The sequence below is a fragment of the Salvelinus sp. IW2-2015 genome, linkage group LG4q.1:29, assembly GCF_002910315.2.
Source record: "Salvelinus sp. IW2-2015 linkage group LG4q.1:29, ASM291031v2, whole genome shotgun sequence".
In the NCBI taxonomy this organism is placed as follows: Eukaryota; Metazoa; Chordata; class Actinopteri; order Salmoniformes; family Salmonidae; genus Salvelinus; species Salvelinus sp. IW2-2015.
The window spans coordinates 54,491,963-54,517,430 of NC_036842.1; the positions used below are offsets into that span (position 1 = coordinate 54,491,963).

The 25,468-nt window shown below is 42.6% G+C and overlaps 1 protein-coding gene across 1 annotated transcript in view; it reads left to right on the forward strand.

The window, feature by feature from the left end:
* The window catches only part of LOC111962168 (metabotropic glutamate receptor 8-like), a 246,947-nt gene that overhangs the window by 122,890 nt on the left and 98,589 nt on the right, over positions 1-25,468 (forward strand). Inside the window, exon 3 of the mRNA XM_023985041.2 lies at positions 4,198-4,414. Coding sequence (XP_023840809.2) covers positions 4,198-4,414 — 217 coding nt within the window. The remainder of the gene's footprint in view (positions 1-4,197; positions 4,415-25,468) is intronic.

Below are 25,468 nucleotides of genomic sequence, written 5' to 3' on the forward strand. Positions count from 1 at the left end.
GCACTATCAGCTCCAATATAAATAACATGAGCAAGTCTACTTCTGATAAGCTTCCCAGTAAAGCATTAAAAAAGTGCTACAAAAATAGCCCGTATTAACATATGTAGCCTAAAAAAATAATGTTTGCGAAGTCAATAACTTAGTTGTTACAGATTACATTTATCTCTGAAGCTCACTCCGATAATACCTTTGATGATACAGTGGTAGCAATACATGGTTATGACATCTACCGCGGTCTATATTCAGAACCACATTTCTGTAAACATCTCATGTTAAATACTGTTGAAGTAATATGGCTACAGGTTCATCTGCCTCACCTAAAGCCCATTCTTGTGGGAAACTGCTATAGACCACGAAGTGCTAACAGTCAGTATCTGGATAATGTGTGAAATGCTTGATATTTTATGTGATATCAACAGAGAAGTATATTTTGTGGGTGATTTAAATATTGACTGGCTTTCATCAAACTGCCCACTCAATAAAAAAACTTCAAACTGTAACCAGTGCCTGCAACCTGGTTCAGGTTGTCAGTCAACCTACCAGGGTAGTTACAAACAGCACAGGAATGTCTGGTGAGTATGAAGGCCATGGAAGAACTGGGACATTCTCCGCTTCCAGGTGTTGTGTACAGATCCTTGCGACATAGGGCTGTCCATTATCATGCTGAAAYATGAGGTGATGGCAGTGGATGAATGGCACGACAATGGGCCTCAGGATCTCGTCACGGTATATCTGTCAATTATAATTGTCATCGATAAAATTAAATTGTGTTTGTTGTCCATAGCTTACGTCTGCCCATACCATTACCCCACCACCCAACATGGGGYACTCTGTTCACAACGTTGACGTCAGCAAACCACTCGCCCACACGACGCCATACACACTGTCTGCCATCTGCCCAGTACAGTTAAAAACTGTGATTTATCCGTGAAGAGCACACTTCTCCAGCATGTTGGTGAGCACTGAAGTTGGTTATGATGCCGAAATACAGTCAGGTCAAAGAATCTGCTGAGAAAGACAAGATGAGCTTCCCTGAGACGGTTTCTGACTTTGCAGAAATTATTCGGTTGTGCAAACCAACAGTTTCATCAGCTGTCCAGGTGGCTAGATTCAGACGATCCCGCAGTTGAAGAAGCAGGATGTGAAGGTCCTGGGCCGGCATGTTTACATGCGGTCTGCGGTTGTGAGGCTGGTTGGCCGTACTACTAAATTCTCTAAAATGGCTTATAGTAGAGAAATTAACATTAAATGATTTGGCAACAGCAATGGTGGACATTCCTGCAGTCAGCATACCAATTGCATGCTCCCTTAGAACTTGAGAAATGTGTTGCTTTTGTTGTGTGTCTAAACTGTACATTTTGATGTGGCCTTGTATTGTCCCCAGCACAAGGTGCACCTTTGTAATGATCATGCTGTTTAATCAGCTTCRTGATATGCCACACCTGTCAGGTGGATGGATTCTTTTGGAAAAGGAGAAATGCTCACTAACAGTGATGTAAACAAATTTGTGCACAACATTTGAGGCTTTGTAGTGACAGGGTGTATTGATACAACATCCAAAGTGTAGTTAATAACTTCACCATGTTCAAAGGGATATTCAATGTTTGCTTTTTTTACTTTTACCCATCTACCAATAGGTGCCCTTCTTTGCGAGGCATTGGAAAACCTCTGTGGTATTTGTGGTTGAATCTGTGTTTGAAATTCACAGCTCGACTGAGGGGCCTTTAAGATGATTGTATATGTGGGGTACAGAGATGAAGTAGTCATTCTAAAATCATGTTATACACTATTATTGCAAGCAGAGTGAATCCACGCTATTTATTATGTGACTTAAGCACATTTATACTCCTGAACGTATTTAGGCTTGCCATAACAAAGGGGTTGAACACTTATTGACTTAAGACATTTCAGACTTTCATTTTTAATTAATTTATAAGAAAAAGTCAAGGGGTGTGAATACTTTCTGAAGGCACTGTAAGTATCTTTGCCATAGATGAATAGGTTCAACTTTTAATTACATTTGCTAACAAATTTTGGCACTAGTAGAGCAGCTACAGTGCCCTCCTTAATTATTGGGACCGTGAAGCATTTGGATTTGAAATCAAACAATGACTAAGAGGTTAAAGGGCACTGTCACCTTTMATTTGAGGGTATTTCCATCCATATCGGGTGAACCATTTAGAAATTACAAWASTTTTTRTACATAGTTCCCCCATYTTAGSGGAGCAAAAGTTTTTGGACAAATTCACTTATATGTGCATTTTTGTCGTAAAAAAATGCAGTATTTGTTCCCATAGTCATAGTACGCAATGACTACATCAAGCTTGTGACTTTGTTGGATGCATTTGCTGTTTGTTATGGTTGTGTTTCAGATTATTTTGTGGCCGATAGAAATGAATGGTAAATAACGTATTGTGTCATTTAGGGAGTCACTTTTATTGTAAATAAGAATGGAATATGTTTCAAAACACTAAACACATGATTACGGATAATCCTGAATGAATCGTGAATAATGATGAGTGAGAAAGTTACAGACGCACATATCATACACCCACCAAAAATGCTAAACTCCCGTTATTGTAATGTTGAGAGGTTAGCATGTCTTGGGGGTCTGATATATGTGTGTCTGTAACTTTCTTTCGTAATTTGTTTTTGCACATTGCATATTCTAATATAATAATAACAATGATAATATTTACATATTGTAACAAAGTAGTAACTATCCCAACGTTGGGTTTTGCATAGGCTCTCAAGGAACTAATACATTTGGATTCTCATTACAGCTATAAAAATGTAAGTGTTCAAACTTAACATGTGATAACAATACAACAGAACAGATTAACTGGAATTACATATAATCTCACGAGTGGCCAAAAATAACTATCTGAAAGCCACATCACTAATAAGCCACGCCTCTCTAGTCTTCTGATCTGACCGACTGGGTCATAGCTCAATAACCCAGCATCAATAACCCAGCATCAACAACCCAACCTTCTCTTTTTAAAGAAAAYAACCSAACTAAGTGAACCAATGCCTGCATCACAACAGTTGGGTCATCCGAACGACCCAACATTTTTTAGAGTGTACGGACAGAGCTAGTTCTTTGAAGCCACAGTACATTCTGGTTGAGTCTCTCCTTAACTGATAAATTAAAGCTATAGATTAACTTTAGGGGTACAAACGTCCCTCTTTTTCTCTTTTTCAATTATGTGCTAATGGAAAGATAAGGAAAACCACAAGCAGGCTCTTTGGTCCCTGGAAATTAAGTTGTTCATATAAGGACTAAAGGCAATACGAGTTGTATTTGTTTCAACCTAGATCTTAATCACTTAATGGCATAAGTTCATTAATGTTGAGAGTAAATCACTTATTGCCTCTGGTATTCATTTAGCTATTGTTATCCTATGGCTCTGAAATCCCAGTTCAAGGGTTAACCTTCTGGGATTGACAGAACGTTGGCATTGGCCACCAGATGCATTTGTATTTACAGCCGGTTTAATTTGTTGCAGTCTGTGAATGAGCTGAGATCGGCTCAAGCTGCCAGCCAATGAGTGGAATTTGTATTGCTGGCAGGCCTTTGCCTGTCTGTCTTTCTTTCTTCCATTCCCCCTCTCTTTGAATGCCAATGAGTCCAGCCTGTAGGGCCTGCCCGCGCACCCTGGCCTTTGACTGAAGTGAAATCAATCAGTCCTTCAATCACTCTCCAACCTTCCCTGGCTATGCCAGTTCTCCCTATCTGTCCGTGTGTCTGTCTGTCTGTCCGTCCGTGTATCCGTCTGTCCGTCCGTGTATCCGTCTGTCCATGTGTCTGTCTGTCCGTGTGTCTGTCTGTCCGTGTGTCCGTCTGTCTGTGTGTCCGTCCGCCCGCCCGCCYGCCTGCCTGTCTGTCTGTCTAATTCCACCTTACAGTTTCCCCTCTCTTCTCCATTACGCTGTGTCCAGCTGAGAATTATGAAATTGTGGTTCCCTTTGGTTTTGAAGTTCTTTTGGGGTGAATGTGCTCCTTAAACAGGATGAAATTAAGTTTTAAGTCAGGTAGTTCTTAAAAGTTCTGACAACGTCGCAGGGATTTGTCTTTCCATTGCGATTCTCATGTGTAACATATAATAGATGTCTGGGGTGTAGTTTCCATTGTGTAATTGAACAATTACTAGTTTTTCAGTAAATACTTACACTATGTCTTCCTTGTCTGCACAGATCCCTCAGATCAGCTATGCATCCACGGCGCCCGAGCTGAGTGACAACACACGCTACGACTTCTTCTCCCGTGTGGTGCCACCAGACTCCTACCAAGCTCAGGCCATGCTGGACATCGTCACGGCGATGGGCTGGAACTATGTGTCGACACTGGCCTCGGAGGGGAATTACGGTGAAAGTGGCGTGGAGGCTTTCGTCCARATCTCCAGAGAGTCTGGTAAGTGGGATGGGGCTCTTTTTACTGGCACAAAATGGCTGCTCAATGAGGTTTTTACTGAAACTCTATTGAAGATTTTTATAGATATGGCTACTAAATGTGAGCTATCTTTGTGACGCCATGATGGATGATAAAGAAATGTGATTGAATCCAAAAGTGTCTTTCTCTCCTAATACACAGCAAGGCGTTTATTCTTAGGGATAGGCTAGCGGGGACGCCTATCATCCGGTGAAATTGGAGGGCGCGCAATTCAAATAAATAATCGGAATATTAAACATTCATGAACATACAAATCTTACAATAATTTAAGATTTTAAATTATATTAATCTAACTGCATTGTCCGATTTACAATAGGCTTTACGACGAAAGTATACCATGCGATTGTCTGAGGACGGCACCCCACATCAACATATTTTTCAACCAGCAGAGGCTTCATAAAATCACAAATAGCGATGAAATAAATCACTTACTTTTGAAGATCTTCCTCTGTTTGCAATCTCAAGGGTCCCAGCTACAACATGAATGGTCGTTTTGTTAGATAAAATCCTTCTTTATATCCCAAAAAGTCAGTTTAGTTGGCGCMATCGATTTCAGTAATCCACTCGTTCAATGTGCAGACAAAGGAGTTCCAAAAGCTACCGCTAAACTCCGTCCAAACAAGTCAATCAACGTTTCTATTCAAACCTCAGGTACTATAAAATGTAAATAAACTATAATATTTCATACGGAAAGTAGTATGTTCAATAGGAAAGCAAAATTAGTAAGCGTGCTCGTGCGCCGAAAGACTGATATTGTTCCGGTGCTCTCCTAACCCTCTCCTAACCAAAACTCAAAGTTCTTGCTTGTTTTTCAAAAAACTAGCCTGAAACCTTGAATAAAGACTGTTGACATCTAGTGTGTGTCTGTCAGGCAAGAAAATGAGAGTGTCTCAACAGCAGGGGACACCTTGAAAGTTCACGTGTCAAGTCGCTGTATGCCAGAAAGCAAGCTGGACACAGTTCCAGTGAAGGGAAATCTTAACTCTACAGCATACAATGACATTCTAGACGATTCTGTGTTTCCAACTTTGTGCAACAGTTTGGGAAAAGCCCTTTCCTGTTTCAGCATGACAATACCCCCGTGCACAAAGCGAGGTCCATACAGATATGGTTTGTCGAGATCGGTGTGGAATAACATGACTGGCCTGCACAGAGTCCTGACATCAACTCCAACAAACAACTTTTGGATGAATTGGAACACTGACTGCGAGCCAGGCCTAATCGCCCAACATCAGTGTACGACCTCACTAATGCTCTTGTGGCTGAATGGAAGCAAGTCTCCGCCGCAATGTTCCAACATCTAGTGGAACGCCTTCCCAGAAGTGTGGAGGCTGTTTTTATTTTTTTAYTTTTTTATTTTTATTTAACCTTTATTTAACTGTTATAGCAGCAAAGGGAGGACAAACTCCATATTAACGCCCATGATTTTGGAATGAGATGTTTGACAAGTAGGTATCTACATATTTTTGGTCATGTAGTCTATCTGGGGAAGGATATAAAATAATTTATGTGTTAACTTTCCAAGAGCACAGTGGTCTCCATCATTGGGAAATTGAATTGAAAATATGGAGCTACCCAGATTTGCCTAGAGCTGGCCATCTGAGCAACCGGTCAAGAAGGACCTTGGTCAGGGTGGTGACCCAGAACCCAATGAACCCTGTAGTTCTGTCAGAGTGGGATGTGTGGGACTGAGATGTGAGAACTTGCCAGAAAAACATTTATACAGTACTTCACCAATCTTGGGCTTTATTGGACAGTGGCCAGATGGAAGCCACTCCTGAGAAAAAGGCATATGACAGCACACCTAGAGTTTGCAAAAAGGCACGTGAAAGACTAAGATCATAATGCAAAAGATTCTGTGGTCTGATGAGACAAAAATGTTACTCTATAGCCTGAATGAAAAGTGCTATGTCTGGAGAAAACCAGGCACAGGTCATCACCTGTCTAACACCATCCTTACTGTTTTTTTTTTATTTATCCGTTATTTTACCAGGTAAGTTGACTGAGAACACGTTCTCATTTGCAGCAACGACCTGGGGAATAGTTACAGGGGAGAGGAGGGGGATGAATGAGCCAATTGTAAACTGGGGATTATTATGTGACCGTGATGGTTGTGGCCCAGATTGGGAATTTAGCCAGGACATCGGGGTTAACACCCCTACTCTTACGATAAGTGCCATGGGATCTTTAATGACCTCAGAGAGTCAGGTCACCCGTTTAACATCCCATCCGAAAGACAGCACCCTATACAGAGCAGTGTCCCCAATCACTGCCCTGGGGYATTGGGATCTTTGTTTAGACCATAGGAAAGAGTGCCTCCTACTGGCCCTCCAACACCACTTCCAGCAGCATCTGGTCTCCCATCCAGGGACTGACCAGGACCAACCCTGCTTAGCTTCAGAAGCAAGCCAGCAGTGGTATGCAGGGTGGTATGCTGCTGGCAAAGCACTTGCTTCCACTGTGAAGCATGGTGGTGGCAGCATCATGCTATGGGGATGCTTTTCAGCGGCACATACTGGGAGACTGGTAGGAATAGAGGGAACAATGAATGAGGCCTAAATACAGGCAAATCCTTGATGAGAACTTGCTTCAGAGTGCAAACGACCTTAGAGATGGGGCGAAGATTTGCAATGACCCCAAGCATACTACAGCCAAAACAAAGCTGGAATGGCTTTTGAACAAGAATGTGAAGGTCCTTGAGTGGCCCAGCCAATGCACAGACTTGAATCCCATTGAAAATCTGTGGAAAGACTTGAAGATTGCTGTTCAACCCGCTGCTCCCCATCTAAGTTAACAGAGTTTGAGAAGAATCTGCAAGAAAAAATGAGGTAAAATCCACATATCCAGATGTGCAAAGCTGATACAGACATACCAAAGACAACTCAAAGCTATAATCATGATAAAAGGCCCTTCTACAAAGTATCGACTCAGGTTTTGAATATTTACAATATGTAAATGAGATATTTCAATATTTTATAAATACGCTACAGTTATTAAAAAACAAGTTTTCACTTTTCACTTTGTCATTATGGGGTATATATTGTATATTGGTGGGAAAAACATACCAGGCCTAATCCATTTTAAATGAAATTAGCAATAAGTCAAAGGGTATGAATACTTTCTGAATGCGACGTATACCACAATGTGTTATGGGTACATAGTCACGATAGGAGAAGGTTGCGATCGCCCAAACCTCATAGCAATAGTCAGTGTAATTGATTCTCCATATCGCAAGTAAGTACACAGCTGTGTTTTTTTCTAGGGGCTCTCTCATAATACAACTCGGTTCTCTCTGAGCCCTCTGATTAAATTATTATTGCAGCTTTCAGCCAGTGTGGACATAAGGCCACAAATTCATTATATTGTCATTGCTGAATTAAAATGAATCAGCTGTAACATGCACAGTGGGGCCTGAAATGATTGACACCCTTGATAAAGATGAGCAATAATGACTGTATAAAATAAATAATAAAAATACTGAGCTATATTGTATGCTCCAAAAAATTGGGAAATTATATTATTTTACAGTATACTAATACAATGGCTCAGAGAAAGAGATTTTGTTTAACAGGTAATACTTTTTTGCCTCAAAWAGGTAGGGGTCAAAATCACTGACACATCTAAAATGTCGTTTTTGGTCCCATATTCCATGCACGCAATGATTACATCAAGCTTGTGACTCTCCAAACTTGTTGGATGCATTTGCAGTTAGTTTTGGTTGTGTTTCAGATTGTTTTGTGCCCAATAGTAAATAATGTATTGTGTCATTTTGGAGTCAATTTTATCATAAATAAGAATAGAATATGTTTCTAAACACTTCTACATTAATGTGGATGCGACCATAATTATGGATAATCCTGAATGAATCGTGACTAATGATGAGTGAGAAAGTAACAGAGGGTCAATGATCACACGCCCAAGACATGATAACCTCCCCTGTTATTGGTAATGGTGAGAGGTGAGCATGTTAGCATTGCTGAGCTAGCTGTCTCTAATCAATTGGGCTCAGAATCAATTATCTACACTTGTAACATACTGCAAGACTCCATAGGCTTCTCTCCAGACCTGAGGGCCTCGGAGGAAAAGCGTATCTCCTCATGTTAAAAGTCGGCAATGACTCCATCACTATTACACAGAGGAAAATAACCTCCCAGAGGATAAATAAAGATGCCAACTGCTACCCGAGTAACCGTAAATGTGTCTCGCTGCCAGGCTGGTTGAAATGACGGAAAACTTTCACAAGGCACAGAGTTTCTGACCTCATTGGCATGGATAAATTGTCATGGACTAGGAAGCCATTTACATAATATCATGGAAAATGGAATTTAGTCTCTTGCCCAGGACCAACTCGTTTGAATTACCATTCATTTTTAAACTGCAGAATCGCTAACACCCATGTAAAAATATCAAAATGTCTTTAAATATAAATGTCTTAGGCCTGGTAATCCTATTAGGGTTAGATTAAATATATTTTCTCCTGGTTTACATTTGAAGTTTGAAATGTATGTTTGCCATTAGCTCCTACTCCTACCCTGTGCTTACACTTTGCCCACCTGGGGTTGGCAGTAGTGCTTGTGGTAGTGGAAGTGTGAGGTCAATCAGAGTTCAGTAGGTCCCAGGTGCATCTAAATAGTCTAAAGTGGCTTCCATCCTTTCCTCCTCTCTCTGTTACATCTCTCTCATCTGCACTAATCCATTTAGACAGGAGAAGTGAAAGCTATATGATGGAAGACCACCTGGGGATTTGTATTCAACTGTCTAGTTCTTTGTTTTGATTCTTTCAAGTTTTGCTATAAGCTTTTCATTTTGGCTTATGGGTTCTTTAGAGCCAAACCTTTCCCTAGAACTAATCTTGGTTAACCCAGAACTAAAATCTAGCATAATTTACCATTTATGCTTACGTAGTCTCTCCACAAGAGATTACCCTTGAGCAAAGTTATTCAATTSCCAGAGTCAATGCTGTTGATGGCTGCCATTCATCAACTCCCTTGCAACGCATACTGTATGGTGAAACAAAAGTACATTAAACGCAGCATTCCTTACCAGAACAGAGCAGTTCTGGTCTCAAGGTGATAGTGTCCTTCTTCTATAAACACTGTGATCGATGTGTATGTGTATTTTATTCATCCAAAGAGCCATTTACCAGTTGATTGTTTTCCCCTATGCACACACAACATTCCTCTTGACTATCTGTGTATACTATATGGACCGGCAGTTGGGGCTGTGTTACTGTTTGCTGAATACCTGAGTTTATAGCTGATTGGATAATGAAATTAATGCATGAATGAGTGGATCAAAAAATCTAAAGTAGCTTTTTAGTGTAGTTGATGTTGAGCATATGGAACGGTGCACTAATGATTAAAAACACGGTACATTTGGTAAATTGGAGTAATCCAGACAACGCACCCTCTTCATTTCAGCAGTGTACTCTGAGTACCTCTCTGGAAGCGATGTTTTGCTTCAATGGTTTTGGTTTTACTGTAAAGCGTCGTTAAAATAGGCTGAAAGTACCATGTTTAAAATACATTGCAGAAGCAATGCTGGTCTAGGAGGGAGATAAGGAACATTGAGAGGAGGACGAGTATGTGAAAGGAAAATAGTATCTTCAAATTACAGTAATGTTGATACTACAAAACTATCTGGCAGTCCCGGACACTCATTCATAAAATTGGAGGATCAAAAAATCTTTCATAGAAAGCAGATTTTATCCAACCACACAGTGAAATTTTATTCAGAACTTCTCCTAAACAAGGCACTGAAAAGTGAAAAACAACAAAGCTCGATGAAGAATCATGTAGGTCACTTGAAGCTTTCTGTCACGGCATTCATCGGAAGAAGAAGAGGAATCGTCAGACCAAAATGCAGCGGGGTACGTGTTCGTCTTTATTCGCTTAACTGACTGAACACTGAATACAAAATAACAAAAAGAATAGCCGAAACAGTTCYGCAAGGTGCAACCAACACTAAACAGAAAATAACCACCCACAACTAACAGTGGAAAAACAGGCTACCTAAGTATGGTTCTCAATCAGAGACAACGAAAGACAGCTGTCCCTGATTAAGAACCATACCCGGCCAAAACATAGAAATACAAAACCTAGACATACAAACATAGAATGCATCACACCCTGACCAAACAAAAAATAGAAACATACAAAGCAATCTATGGTCAGGGCGTGACACTTTCTGTGTACATAGCCATGGGAAGTATGGGTGCTGAGGGTGCTGTAGCACCCTTTGAAAAATCGGAATATATTTTAACATTTTAAAACACTTTTAGAACCCATAGCGGCTGTCAACGGCCTTTCTTAAAATTACTAAAGCGGTTGTGAACGGCCTTATTTTTCTAACAATAATATCTGTGACAAAATGGCTGTGTGTGTGTATTGTCATTTGACTTAAAAAAAAACGTTATTACTCCAAAATGACAGCGCCGAAGCAGACACGACTTTTCACTGTAAAAGGCTTTATCTATGTTGGTTGGTGATACGGATTCCCATACGTCCTTGAAATTTGAAAATCAAATCAAAATTTCAAATCAAATTTTATTTGTCACATGCACCGAATACAACACATGAAATGMTTACTTACAAGCCCTTAACCAACAATGCAGTTTTAAGAAAATCCCCCAAAAAGTAAGAGATAAGAATAACAAATAATTAAAGAGCAGTGAATAACAATAGCGGGGCTATATACAGAGGGTACCGGTACAGAGTCAATGTGTTAATGTGGGGGGGTGTAACGCTCGTCCTCCTCTTCGTCTGAGGATGAGCAAGGATCGGACCAATATGCAGCGTGGGTTGAATACATAATGATTTATTAAAGAAAGACGAACACGAAGAACACTTGACAAAATACAAAATAACAAAATGACGTGAACAGACCTGTACTTGAGAACATAAAACAAGAACGTACGAACAGGAACGTACACACGAACGAACGAACGAAACAGTCCCGTGTGGCACAAACACTGACACAGGAACAATCACCCACAAACAAACAGTGAGAACAGCCTACCTTAATATGGTTCTCAATCAGAGGAAACGTAAAACACCTGCCCCTAATTGAGAACCATATCAGGCTAATACATTGAACCCAACATAGAAACACATAACATAGAATGCCCACCCCAACTCACGCCCTGACCATACTAAACAAAGACAAAATAAAGGAAATAAGGTCAGGAACGTGACAGTACCCCCCCCCCCCCCCCAAGGTGGACTTCCGGCCGCAAAAACGCTGGAACCTATCAGGGAGGGTCTGTGGGCATCTTCCACGGTGGCGGGCTTCTGGCTCTGGGACGTGGTCGCCACCCCACCATAGTCAAATCCCCGCTTCCGTGGCCTCCCTCCTAACGGCTACCCTCCATATAAACTCCACTGGATTAAGGATAGCACCGGGACTGAGGGGCGGGCACCGGACTGAGGGGCGGCACCGGATGAGGCGGGGCACACGACTGAGGGCGGCTCCGGTACTGAGGGCGCTCCGGACTGAGGGCGGCTTCTGGAGGTCATGGGCTGGCTTGACGGCTCTGGCAGGTCATGGCTGGGCCTTGGGACGGGCTCTGGCAGGTCATGGCTGGCTGACGGCTCTGGCAGTCATGGCTTGGCTGACGCTGGCAGGTCATGGCTGCGCGGCCTCTGGCAGTCAGGCTGGCTGACGGCACTGGCAAGGTCATGGCTGGCTGACGCAACTGGCATGTCCATGGCTGGCTGCGGCACTTGCAGGTCAATGGCTGCGGCGGCTCTGGCTGTTCTCTGTCTGGCGCGGCGGCTCTGGTCTGTCCTGTCTTGGCGGGCGGCCTGGCTGCTCCTGTCTGGCGGGCGCTCTGGCTGCTCCTGTCTGGCAGGGCGGCTCTCGCTGCTTCCTGTCTGGGGCGCTTCTGGCTGCTCCTGTCTAGCGGACGGCTCTAGCGGCTCCGTCTGGCGGACGGCTCTAGCGGCTCTTCTGTGCGGACGGCTCGCGGCTCGTCTGGCGGACGGCTCAGCGGCCTCCTGTCTGACGACGGCTCTGAAGGCTCAGGAACAGACGGGCGGCTTTGAAGGCTCAGGACAGACGGGCGCTTTGAAGGCTCAGGACAGACGGGCGGCTGTGAAGGCTCAGGGCACAGACGCGGGCGGCATTGAAGGCTCAGGACAGACGGCAGTTCAGACGGCGCTGGGCAGACGGATAGCGGCAGACGCACTGGGCAGACGGGCCATGCAAGGCTGGCTCTGGCAGACGCAGTGGCAGGCCGGCACTGGGCAGACGGCAGACTCTGGCCGGCTGAGGCGCACAGTAGGCCTGGTGCGTGGTGTTGGCACTGGTGGTACTGGGCTGGGGCGGGGAGGTGGCGCCGGATATACCGGACCGTGGAGGCGTACTGGCTCCCTTGAGCAMYGAGCCTGCCCAACCTTACCTGGTTGAATGCTCCCCGTAGCCCGACCAGTGCGGGGAGGTGGAATTGTGTTGTGTTGGCGAACCGGGGACACCATGCGTAAGGATGGTGCCATGTATGCCGGCCCGAGGAGACGCACTGGAGACCAGACGCGTTGAGCCGGCTTCATGGCACCTGGCTCAATGCTCAATCTAGCTCGGCCAGCGCGGGGAGGTGGAATAACCCACACCGGGCTAAGCACACGTACAGGAGACACCGTGCGCTTTACCGCATTACACAGTGTCTGCCCGTACTTTCGCTCTCCACGGTAAGCTCGGGGAGTTGGCGCAGGTCTCCTACCTGACTTCGCCACACGCCCTTGTAGCCCCCCCCCAAATAATTTTTTGGGGCTGACTCACAGGCTTCCAGCCTCGCTTACGTGCTGCCTCCTCATACCACCGCCTCTCGGCTTTAGCTGACTCCAGCTCTTCACGAGGGCGGCGATATTCTCCAGGTTGTGCCCAGGGTCCCTTACCGTCCAGAATTTCCTCCCATGTCCAGAAATCCTGTGTATGTTGCCGCTGCTGTCGCTGCTGCCCGTTACCCCGCTGCTTGGTCCTTGGTTGGTGGGTGATTCTGTAACGCTCGTCCTCCTCCTCGTCTGAGGATGAGCAAGGATCGGACCAATATGCAGCGTGGGTTGAATACATAATGATTTATTAAAGAAAGACGAACACGAAGAACACTTGACAAAATACAAAATAACTAAATGACGTGAACAGACCTGTACTTGAGAACATAAAACAAGAACGCACGAACAGGAACGTACACACGAACGAACGAACGAACGAACGAAACAGTCCCGTGTGGCACAAACACTGACACAGGAACAATCACCCACAAACAAACAGTGAGAACAGCCTACCTTAATATGGTTCTCAATCAGAGGAAATGCCCACCCCAACTCACGCCCTTACCATACTAAACAAAGACAAAATAAAGGAAATAAGGTCAGGAACGTGACAGTGGGCACCAGTGTTGAGGTAATTGAGGTAATTATGTACATGTAGGTTGCGTTATTAAAGTGGCTAAGCATAGATAATAATGTGAGTATTCTGGGTAGCTATTTGATTAGCTGTTCATGAGTCTTATGGTTTGGGGGTAGAAGCTGTTTAGAAGCCTCTTGGACCTAAACTTGGTGCTCCGGTACCGCTTGCCGTGCGGTAGCAGAGAGAACAGTTTATGACTAGGGTGGCTGGAGTCTTTGAACATTTTTAGGACCTTCCTCTGACACAGCCTGGTGTAGAGGTCCTGGATTGCAGGAAGCTTGGCCCCGGTGATGTACTGGGCAGKACGCACTACCCTCTGTAGTGCCTTGCGGTCGGAGGCCGAGCAGTTGCCATACCAGTCCTTGATGCAACCCGTCAGGATGCTCTCSATGGTGCAGCTGTAAAACCTTTTGAGGATCTGAGGACCTATGCCAAATCTTTTCAGTCTCCTGAGGGGGAATAGGTTTTGTCGTGCCCTCTTCACGACTGTTTTGGTGTGCTTGGACCATGTTAGTTTGTTGGTGATGTGGACGCCAAGGAAGTTAAAGATCTCAACCTGCTCCACTACAGCCCCGTCGATGAAAATGGGTGCGTACTCGGTCCTCTTTTTCCTGACCTCCTCCCTCTAGGCTGTCTCRTTGTTGTCGGTGATCAGGCCTACCAATGTTGAGTCGTCAGAAAACTTAATGATGGTGTTGTAGCTGTGCCTGGCCGTGCAGTCCTGAGTGAACAGGAGTACAGGAGAGGACTCAGCACACACCCCTGAGGGGCCCCTGTGTTGAGGATCAGCGTGGTGGATGTGTTGTTACCTACCCTTACCACCTGGAGGACGCCCGTCAGAAAGTCAAGGATCCAGATGCAGAGGTGAGGTGTTTAGTCCCAGTGTCCTTAGCTTATTGATGCGCTTTGATGGCACTATGGTGTTGAACGCTGAGCTGTAGTCAATGAATAGCATTCTCACATAGGTGTTCCTTTTGTCAAGGTGGGAAAGGGCAGTGTGGAGTGCAATGGAGATCATGCATCATCATCAGGTTAACTTATGGTTCTTGGGCACAGGGACTATGGTGGTCTGCTTGAAACATGTTGGTATTACAGACTCAGACAGGGAGAGGTTGAAAATGTCAGTGAAGACACTTGCCAGTTGGTCAGTGCATGCTTGGAGTACACGTCCTGGCAATCCGTCTGGCCCAGCTGCCTTGTGAATGTTGACCTCTTTAAAGTTCTTACTCACATTGGCCGCGGAGAGCGTCATCACACAGTCGTCCGGAACAGCTGATGCTCTCATGCATGTTTCAGTGTTACTTGCCTCGAAGCAAGCATATAAATGATTTAGCTTGTCTGGTAGGCTCATGTCACTGGGCAGCTCTCGGCTGTGCTTCCCTTTGTATTCTGTAATAGTTTGCAAACCCAGCCAGATCTGACGAGCGTTGGAGCCGGTGTAGAGTGATTCGATCTTAGTCCTGTATTGATGCTTTGCCTGTTTGATGGTTCGTCGGAGGGCATAGCGGGATTTCTTATAAGCTCCTTGAAAGCAGAAGCTCTACCCTGGCTTCTGGTTGGGGTACGTATGTACAGTCACTGTGGGGACGACGTCCTCAATGCACTTATTGATAAAGCCAGTGACTGATGTGGTGTACTCCTCAATGCCATTGGAAGAATCCCRGAATATATTCCAGTCTGTGCTAGAAAAACAGTCCTGTAGTTTAGCATCTGCTTCATCTGACCACTTTTTTATAGACCGAGTCAGTGGTGCTTCCTGSTAAATTTTTGCTTGTAAGCAGGAATCAGGAGGATAGCGTTATGGTCAGATTTGCCAAATGGAGGGCGAGGGAGAGCTTTGTACGCGTCTCTGTGTGTCTTACCAGAGGCTGCTGTTCTTTCCTGCCGAGGGTATAACCTACTAGCTGTATGTTCTTAATGTCGTCGTTCAGCCACGACTCGGTGAAACATAAGATATTACAGTTTTTAATGTCCCGTTGGTAGACTATGCATGCTTTCAGTTCGTCCCATTTATTTTCCAGCGGTAGAACTTTAGCTAGCAGAACGGAAGGAAAGGGCAGATTAGCCACTCGTCACCTGATCCTGATCTCTTTCCACGAAACCTACGTTTCCTTTTCCAGCTAATCACGGGGATCTGGGCCTGGTGTGGTGTCCGTAGTATATCCCTCGCGTCCAACTCATTGAAGAAGAACTCCTCGTCCAATTTGAGGTGAGTTATCCCAGTTCTGATGTCCAGAAGCTCTTTTCGGTCATAAGAGACAGTAGCAGCAACATTATGTACAAAACAAGTGACGAACAACGCAAAAAGCAAACAAAATAGCAAGATTGGTTAAGAACCGATAAGACGGCAGCCCTACCCTCCTGCTGCAAAAAAGTGATAATGCCGAGGTGAGTGAAATAGGTAAAGAGCAGATATACACTATATATACAAAAGTATTTGGACACCCCTTCAAATTATTGGATTCGGCTATATCAGCCACAACCGTTAATGACAGGTGTATAAAATCGAGCACACAGCCATGCCGAGAAGTGGTAGGCCACACAAGCTCACAGAACGGGACCGCCAAGTGCTGAAGCACGTTGTGCGTCAAAATTGTCTGTCCTCTGTTGCAACACTCCCTAACGAGTTCCAAACTGCCTCTGGAAGCAACGTCAGCACAAGAACTGTTCATTTAGAGCTTCATGAAATGGGTTTCCATGGCCGAACAGCTGCACACAATCCTTAGATCGCAATGCGAAATGCCAAGCTTCGGCTGGAGTGGTGTAAAGCTTGCTGCCATTGGAGCAGTGGAAACGCATTCTCTGGAGTGATAAATCATGCTTCACCATCTGGCAGTCTGGCGGACGAATCTGGGTTTGGTGGATGCCAGGAGAATGCTACCTGCCCCAATGTATAGTGCCAACTGTAAAGTTTGGTGGAGGAGGAATAATGGTCTGGGGATGTTTTTCATGGTTCGGGCTTAGTTCCAGTGAAGGGAAATCTTAACTTTAAAGCATACAATGACATTCTAGACAATTCTGTGCTTCCAACTTTGTGGCAACAGTTTGGCTAAGGCCCTTTCCTGTTTCAGCATGACAATTCCCCTGTGCAAAAAGCAAGGACCATACAGAAATGGTTTGTCGAGATCGTTGTGGAAGAACTTGACTGGCCTGTACAGAGCCCTGACCTCAACCCCATCGAAAACCTTTGGGAGGAATTGGCCAAATCTTCCAACGTCAGTGCCAAAACTCACTTGTGCTCTTGTGGCTGAATGGAAACAAGTCCCCGCAGCAACGTTCCAACATCTTGTGGAAAGCCTTCCCAGAAGAGTGGAGGCTGTTATAGCAGCAACGGCGGGACCAACTCCATATTAATGCCCATGATATTGGAATGAGATGTTTGACGAGCATGTGTTCACATACCTTTGATCATGTAATGTATTCAACAGTGTTTTTTTATCGACCCCCAATCATATCCTGCCACTGCCCTCATGATGTTCAGCACCTTAATTTGTGTACTTTCTTTCCTTCTTAATACATCTTAGCCAATCAGTTGTGTTGTGACAAGGTAGTGGTGGTATACAGAATATAGCCCTAATTAGTAAAAGACCAAGTCCATATTATGGCAAGATTAGCTCAAATAAGCAAAAAGAAACAACAGTCCATCATTACTTTAAGACATGAAGGTCAGTCAATCCGGAAAATATCAAGAACTTTCTTGAAAGTTTCTTCAAGTGCAATCACAAAAACCATAAAGCGCTATGATGAAACTGGTACTCATGAGGACCACCACAGTAAAGGAAGACCCAGAGTTACCTCTGGTGCAGAGGATAAGTTCATTGGAGTTACCAGCCTCAGAAATTGCAGGCCAAATAAGTGCTTCACATAATTTAAGTAAAAGACACATCTCAACATCAACTGTTCAGAGGACACTGTGTGAATCAGGCCTTCATGGTCGATTTGCTGCAAAGAAACCACTACTAAAGGTGACCAATAAGAAGAAGAGACTTGCTTGGGCCAAGAAACACAAGCAATGGACATTAGACCGGTGGAAATCTGTCCTTTGGTCTGATTAGTCCAAATGTGAGATTTTGGTTCCAACCGCCGTGTCTTTGTGAGACGCGGAGTAGGTGGATGATCTCTGCATGTGTGGTTCCCACCGTGAAGCATGGAGGAGGAGGTGTGATGGTGTGGGGGTGATTTGATGGTGACACTGTCAGTGATTTATTTAGAATTCAAGGCACACTTAACCTGCATGGCTACCACAGCATTCTGCAGCGATAAACCACTCCATCTGGTTTGCGCTTAGTGGGACTATAATTTGTTTTTCAACAGGACAATGACCCAAAATACACCTCCAGGCTGTGTAAGGGCTATTTGAACAAGCAAAGTGATTGAGTGCTGCATCAGATGACATGGCCTCCACAATCACCCAACCTCAACCCAATTGAGATGGTTTGGGATGAGTTGGACCGCAGAGTGAAGGAAAAACAGCCAACAAGTGTTCAGCATATAAGGRAACTCCTTCAAGTCTGTTGGAAAAGCAATCCTCCTGAAGCTGGTTGAGAGAATGCCAAGACTGTGCAAAGCTGTCATCAAGACAAAGGGTGGCTACTTTGAAGAATCTCAAATATTAAACAGATTTAGATTTGTTTACCACTTTTTTGCTTACTACATAATTCCATATGTGTTATTTCATAGTTTTGATGTCTTCACTATTATTCAACAGTGTAGAAAATAGTAAAAATAAAGAAAAACCCTTGAATGAGTAGGTGTGTCCAAACCTTTGACTGGCACTGTAGGTGTTCTCCTGGTTGGAAACTGTCTGGAAAAAGAAGACTATCATGTTTAATCTTGCATTCTAAATGCCCGTGTTTAAGAAGAGAACACTTATTGGCAAAACAAAATGCCTAGTATTTAAGTTTCAAACACTAACATTTAGGTTATAAACGTGTCACATGTTTCATGGTTTTACAGTGTAGAGTAGCCTCTGTGTCATAAGAATGCTCTGTAAAATTTGCACGGAAAAAATCATTCAAATACGATAGAGATTCTGGCCAATTTTGACTTGACTAATATTATCTTAAAAACATATGACAATGTTATCCAATATCAATTATTGGATAACATCAATTATCAATTATCAATTACGTTTAATACTGTAGACCAGACCTGGGTTCAAATACACATGAATTTGATTATTTGTTATTTAAATAATTATTTTCTGTGTATTTGAGAATTTTCAAATCATGTGTCCCTAATCAACTACTTCTATTGGAAGTATTTGAAATTATTTTATAATAATTTCCTATAAATAGTATACTATTTGAAAGTATTTTCAAGTACTTATTTCAAAGACCATTTTCAAATATCTGGGTGCGTGGGAGTGTATTTGAGTGTATTTTAGTGTTTTCAAATACATGCCAAAACGTAATAATGTTTTCTTAGCAATCTACACACAAAACCCCATGACTTCYTGATGAAAACCTGCTCCAGAGCGCTCAGGACCTCAGACTGGAGTGAAGGTTCACCTTCCAACATGACAATGACCCTAAGCACACAGCCAAGACAACGCAGGAGTGGCTTTGGGACAAGTCTCTGAATGTTCTGGAGTGGCCCAGCCAGAGCCTGGACTTGAACCCAATCAAACCTCTTCTGGAGAGACCTGAAAATAGCTGTGCAGCTACTCTCCCCATCCAACCTGACAGAGCTTGAGAGGATTTGTAGAGTGGGAGAATGAGAGAAACTCCCCAAATACAGGTGTGCAAAGCTTGTAGCGTCATCATACCCAAGAAGACTCGATGCTGTAATTGCTGCCAAAGATGCTTCAGCAAAGTACTGAGTAAAGGGTCTGAATACTTATGTAAATGTGATATTTCAGTTTTATTTATAAATTAGCAAACATTTTTCTAAAACCCTGTTTTTGCTTCGTCATTATGGGGTATTTTGTGTAATATTGATGAGGGGGAAAAAAAGTTATTCAATTTTAGAAWATGGCTGTAACATCATTTTTTTTTTTTTACAAATTATTTTCGAAAGCACTGTATTTCCAAATACATTCCAATATTCAATTAGTGTTTTCAAATCAAAATAATATCTGAATTCTTACTTTGAAATGTATGTGAAAGTAATTGAGATATTTGAAACAGTATTTGAACCCAGGTCTGTAGAATGACCTTGATCGTCTCCCAAGACACTCCAAAAAGCACTATGATGTTCATTCATGCTAGTGTATTTCATTTTATCTCATAATTTATTTTAAACAGTGTTCTGTCTTATCTTGAGGTAATTATTAGTGTGTAAATCAAGCAGAGATTACCATTAGCATATTGACCGATGTGATAAGGAGCCATTAATATGCTCTGAAAGGGACTGGTTCTTTTACAAGACCTGCTAAAAAAGCAGAAAGTAGAAGCGCTAAATTAACTGTCATTACCCATAACCAACATTTGCGACATTTTCTCACGTCAGATAGAGCAGCAACAAATGCCGGTTGAATCGATCACATCTATTCAAATCTATTCAAAACTGGCTAATACCATATCTGGGGCTTTGAGTCATTGACTAAAGGGTAAATCCATCTTCAGAAGCACTGGACAGTCATTCATTTTCTCCCCTTCTTGTCTCCCCAAGTGATGTGAGGCCACTATTAAAACGCAGTTCCACTTTTTATAAATATTCTACCATGTTCAAAAGATTCATACTAGAAATGTATAAGTGCCCAAAAAAAACTATTCACATTTCAATTTGTTGACATCAACATAGGTAAAACAGACTGTGATCAATATGCTCTTTTAAAAAATCTCTCCAGAATGCATCTGAAATGAAGGGAAATGCAAAAGGAGATATGTTCCGACTTTTCCCTACTGACATGTAGGCCCATCATGTGAAGAAGTTGATTAGAACAGGAATGTGCAGCAGGTGATGGTGTGTCAAATTGAGAATGTTACTTTATGCTTTTGTACTCTTCCTTTTAGGGGCCTATTATTAATGCTTCACTTTATATCATTAAAGAGCATTCCGTTTCATGCATTCAGTTTCATGCCTCAAAGTTCAACGTTTCAAAGCTTAGGGAATAAAGAAATGAGTGGGCTTGTGCTTCCCATTGACACTTTTTTCAGCAATATTTCCCTTGAACAAAAGATAAATAGAGAGTCATTATTTATTTGCTGTTGCCATGGCAAAAGTAAATGAATGAAAAGGTCATTTACATGCTTAGATGAAGACACGTTGATGATTTCCATTATTGCCCATAATTATACTGAACAAAAATAGAAACGCAATATGTAAAGTGTTGTTTCAGCTCCCGACAATATGATGACTGCAGGAATGTTCTCTGATGGACATTCCTGCAGTCAGCATGCCAATTGCACGCTTTCTCAAAACTTGAGACATTTATGGCATTGTGTTGTGTAACAAAACTGCACATTTTAGAGTGGCCCTTTATTGTCCCCAGCACAAGGTGCATCTGTGTAATGACCATGCTGTTTAATCAGCTTGTTGATATGCCACACCTGTCAGGTGGATGGATTTTCTTGGCAAAGGAGAAATGCTCACTAACAGGGATGTATACACATTTAAGAGAAATAAGCTTTTTTGTGTGTACGGAACATTTCTTTGATCTTTTATTTCTGCTCATGAAACATGGGACAAGACTTTTCATGTTGCATTCATATTTGTGTTCAGTGTTGTTGCTTTTTCTCATACATCCATTTAAGTTGTAACGCTCTTCTACTTCGTCCTCCTCCTCAGACGAGGAGAGGCGAGAAGGATCGGAGGACCAATTTGCAGCGTAGTAATTTGACATGATATTTATTAAAGAATAAAGACAAATACGAAAAACACTTGAGAATTTACAAAATAATAAACGGAGTCAACAGACCTGAACAAACGAACTTACATAACACGAAGAACGCACGAACAGGAAAATAGACTACACAAAAACCGAACGAACAAAATGAAACAGTCCCGTGTGGTGCAAACAGACACAGACACTGAAGACAACCACCCACAACAAACAATGTGAAACCACCTACCTTAATATGGTTCTCAATCAGAGGAGATGAAAACCACCTGCCTCTAATTGAGAACCATATCAGGTCACCCACAACCTGCATTCAGAAGGGTAAAGGAGACTACTTAAAGCATTTAAACCGGAACAACCTTTTCAGTATTGGATGCCAATAAATCGAACTAACTAGTTGTATGTTATTTGTCTTTGTGTAGCATACGATTAATTAAACAATCAGCGTACATGCAAAAACACAAGTATAAAAAAAAAAATCCCCCCAAAAAATCAACCTGCATAACATGCTGGGAAATATGATAATGATGGGTGTGGTGTTTTACTCGCCACAGTGAAAACAGGGCTCTCCAACCCGATTCCACGAGAGCCAGTACATTTTTGCTCTAACCCTAATCTAGTGCACCTGATTCTAATAGTTAGCTGGTTGATAAACTGAATCAGGTTTGGTACAACTGGGGTTGGAGTGAAAGGAGGTCAGCTCTCAAGGAACAGGGAGGTCAGCTCTACAGGGAGGTCAGCTCTAWAGGAGGTYAGCTCTCAAGGAACARGTTTGGTGAGSCCTGGTGTAAAACAAAAACTCTGGTTATTATTTTTTTATTTAACCTTTTTKTATTAACCTTCTAGGCAAGTCAGTTAAGAACAMATTCTTATTTACAATGACAGCCTACCCTGGCCAAACCGTAACTATGGGACTCCCAATCACGGCCGGTTGTGATACAGCCTGGAATCRAACCTGGGTCTGTAGTGTGTAGTGTGCCTCTATCACTGAGATGCAGTGCCTTAGACCGCTGCGCCACTCGTRWGCACCAAACACCAACACTGTGGTTATTTTACACTGCTGAGTGTAAATTCCACTCTAACAGAGTGAATTTAACTCCTGAATCAACACTAGAAATGTTACACTGAAAAATCCACACTGGCCAATTTKCTGTGTGTTTGAGGAGAGACAAATTGCTGGCTTTAGATGCAAGGCTACTACATTTCCAGCTRTGGCCTATGGAGACTTACTGGGTATAGGCTACAGCTGGAAATGTACTGTAGCCTACGGATATCCCCAGCCAAGGAGAGGCACTGGTAATATCCTAATCTTATTCATATTAGCTAGGAGCACATTCCTATGTGTTTCATTGGCACATCCTCCATGTGTGTATTCTTTATGGCCACTGCCTTGGAAAATTACCCAGAGGTCTTGGCAGTGGCGATTTGAAGACGGGCCTGAGAAATGTTAAGCAAAAGATATGATCAGAATGGTTTTTGTTGAGTAAATTGAATTCATGACAGTCAAAGGTGGGGAGAGCGAGCCWAATATCTCTAGTTCTGTACCTCTTAGATTTAAGCATTTTCCTCGGCTTAAAAAATTATATGATAAGGTCTATTCACCAGTCGGTTCTGTATGGCATTGCAGGCAGTGCAGATATCCTTTAAAATAGGGGGTAATTAAGAAGAAAAAGGTCMATTTGAATAGGCTGATGGCCTTGTAAAAGGGATCACATAGTTATTACAATATACTGTACATGATTATCAAGAACATGTAGACGTTACGAGATGAGAGAGGTAGCCTCACAATTCCATCATAGACAGTCACCAAATCAGTTTTAACATGGAAAAAAGAGGGGGGAAACCAAGATGGTAAATGAGAAGGAACGATGGGAGAGATGGGAGAGACTTATCAATGACCCAAGCCCAGCTCAGTTAATCACTACCATTGTGACACTGAGTTGTCATAATGCCTCAGAAAATGTACATTATACCAGGGGTGTTGGTAGACACAATGTACTTCTTACTGCCCCTACAGCTATTGTATGCAGTAATCATGTGCTTATTAACCAGATTTATACTGTTAGCGCTGAGGCGGTGTGCCCTAGTAGGAAGTCCATTGTGTGCAGCTCACCMTGCACAAACTTAAATAACATGAGCATATCTACTTCTGCTAAGCTTCCTAGTAAAGCAATGAAAACAAGTAAACATCCCAGAAGAAAAGTGCTCAAAATAGCCCACGTTTACATATGTAGCTTAACTTCTCTTGGGTAGGGGGCAGTATTTTCACGTCCGGATGAAAAGCGTGCCCAAAGTAAACTGCCTGTTACTCAGGCCCAGAAGCTAGGATATGCATATAATTGGTAGATTTGGATAGAAAACATTCAAMATTTTCTAAAACTGTTATGGCAGGCGAAACCCCGAGGACAAACCATCCCAAAAAAAGAAAWATTCAGCCTACCACTATTTTCAATGGCTGTCACTTTTATTATAAGGCGAAGTCCTCCCAGATTGCAGTTCCTAKGGCTTCCACTAGATGTCAACAGTCTTTAGAAAGAGTTTCAGGCTGGTTTTTGGAAAAATGAGCCAGAAATTGTAGTTTTTCTAGTTGGCTCCCATTTTGGCTGTAGTGTTTCCAAGAAGAGAGCGCGTTCTTTGGTATTTTTCTCCGGTAAAGACAATAACGATTCTCTGTCTTAAATTTGATCGTTTATTTACGTATTAGGGTACCTAAGGTTTGATTATAAACATTGTTTGACTTGTTTGGAAAAGTTTATTAGTAACGTTTGGGATTCATTTTGTATGCATTTTAATGGAGGGAAACTGGGTGGATTATTGACTGAAGCGCGCCAGCTAAACTGAGTTTTTATGGATATAAAGAAGTACATTATCGAACAAAAGGACCATTTGTGATGTAACTGGGGCCTTTTGGAGTGCCAACAGAAGAAGATCATCAAAGGTAAGGCATTTTTTATATCGCTATTTCTGACTTTCGTGTCGCACCTGCCTGGTTGAAATATGTTTTTCATGGTTTTGTATGCGGGGCGCTGTCCTCAGATAATCCCATGGTGTGCTTTCGCCATAAAGCCTTTTTGAAATCTGACACAGCGGCTGGATTAAGAAACAAGGTTCATGAAATCAATAATTTTCTAGTAACAGATGATATTCATATTCTGACTATCTCTGAAACAGCAACACCTCCACAATTAGCATTTGTCTTTTCTCTAAATGTTATATCCTTGTATTGCTACCACTGTATCATCAAAGGTATTATACATTTGATGATACAGTGGTAGCAATACAAGGTTATAACATTTACAGAAAAGACAAATGCCAATGGTGGAGGTGTTGCTGTTTTGTTCAGAACCACATTCCTGTAAAGCTTAAAGAGGATTTCATGTTAAATACTGTTGAAGTAATATGGCTACAGGTTCATCTAACTCACCTGAAGCCCATTCTTGTGGGAAGCTACTATAGACCCACAAGTGCAAAAAGTCAGTATCTGGATAACATGTGTAAATTGCTTGATAATGTATGTGATATCAACAGAGAGGTATATTTTCTGTGGGATTTAAATATTGACTGGGTTTCATCAAGCTGCCCACTCAAGAAAAAGCTTCAAACTGAAACCAGAGCATGAAACCTGGTTCAGATTATCAGTCAATTTACCAGGGTAGTTACAAACAGCACAGGAATGAAATCATCAACATGTATTGATCACACCTTGAATAATAGTGTAGAAATGTGCTTGAAAGCAGTATCCAGATCCATTGGATGTAGAGATCACTATATCGTAGCCATATCGAGGAAAACCAAAGTTCCAAAGGCTTTGCCTAATATAGTGTATA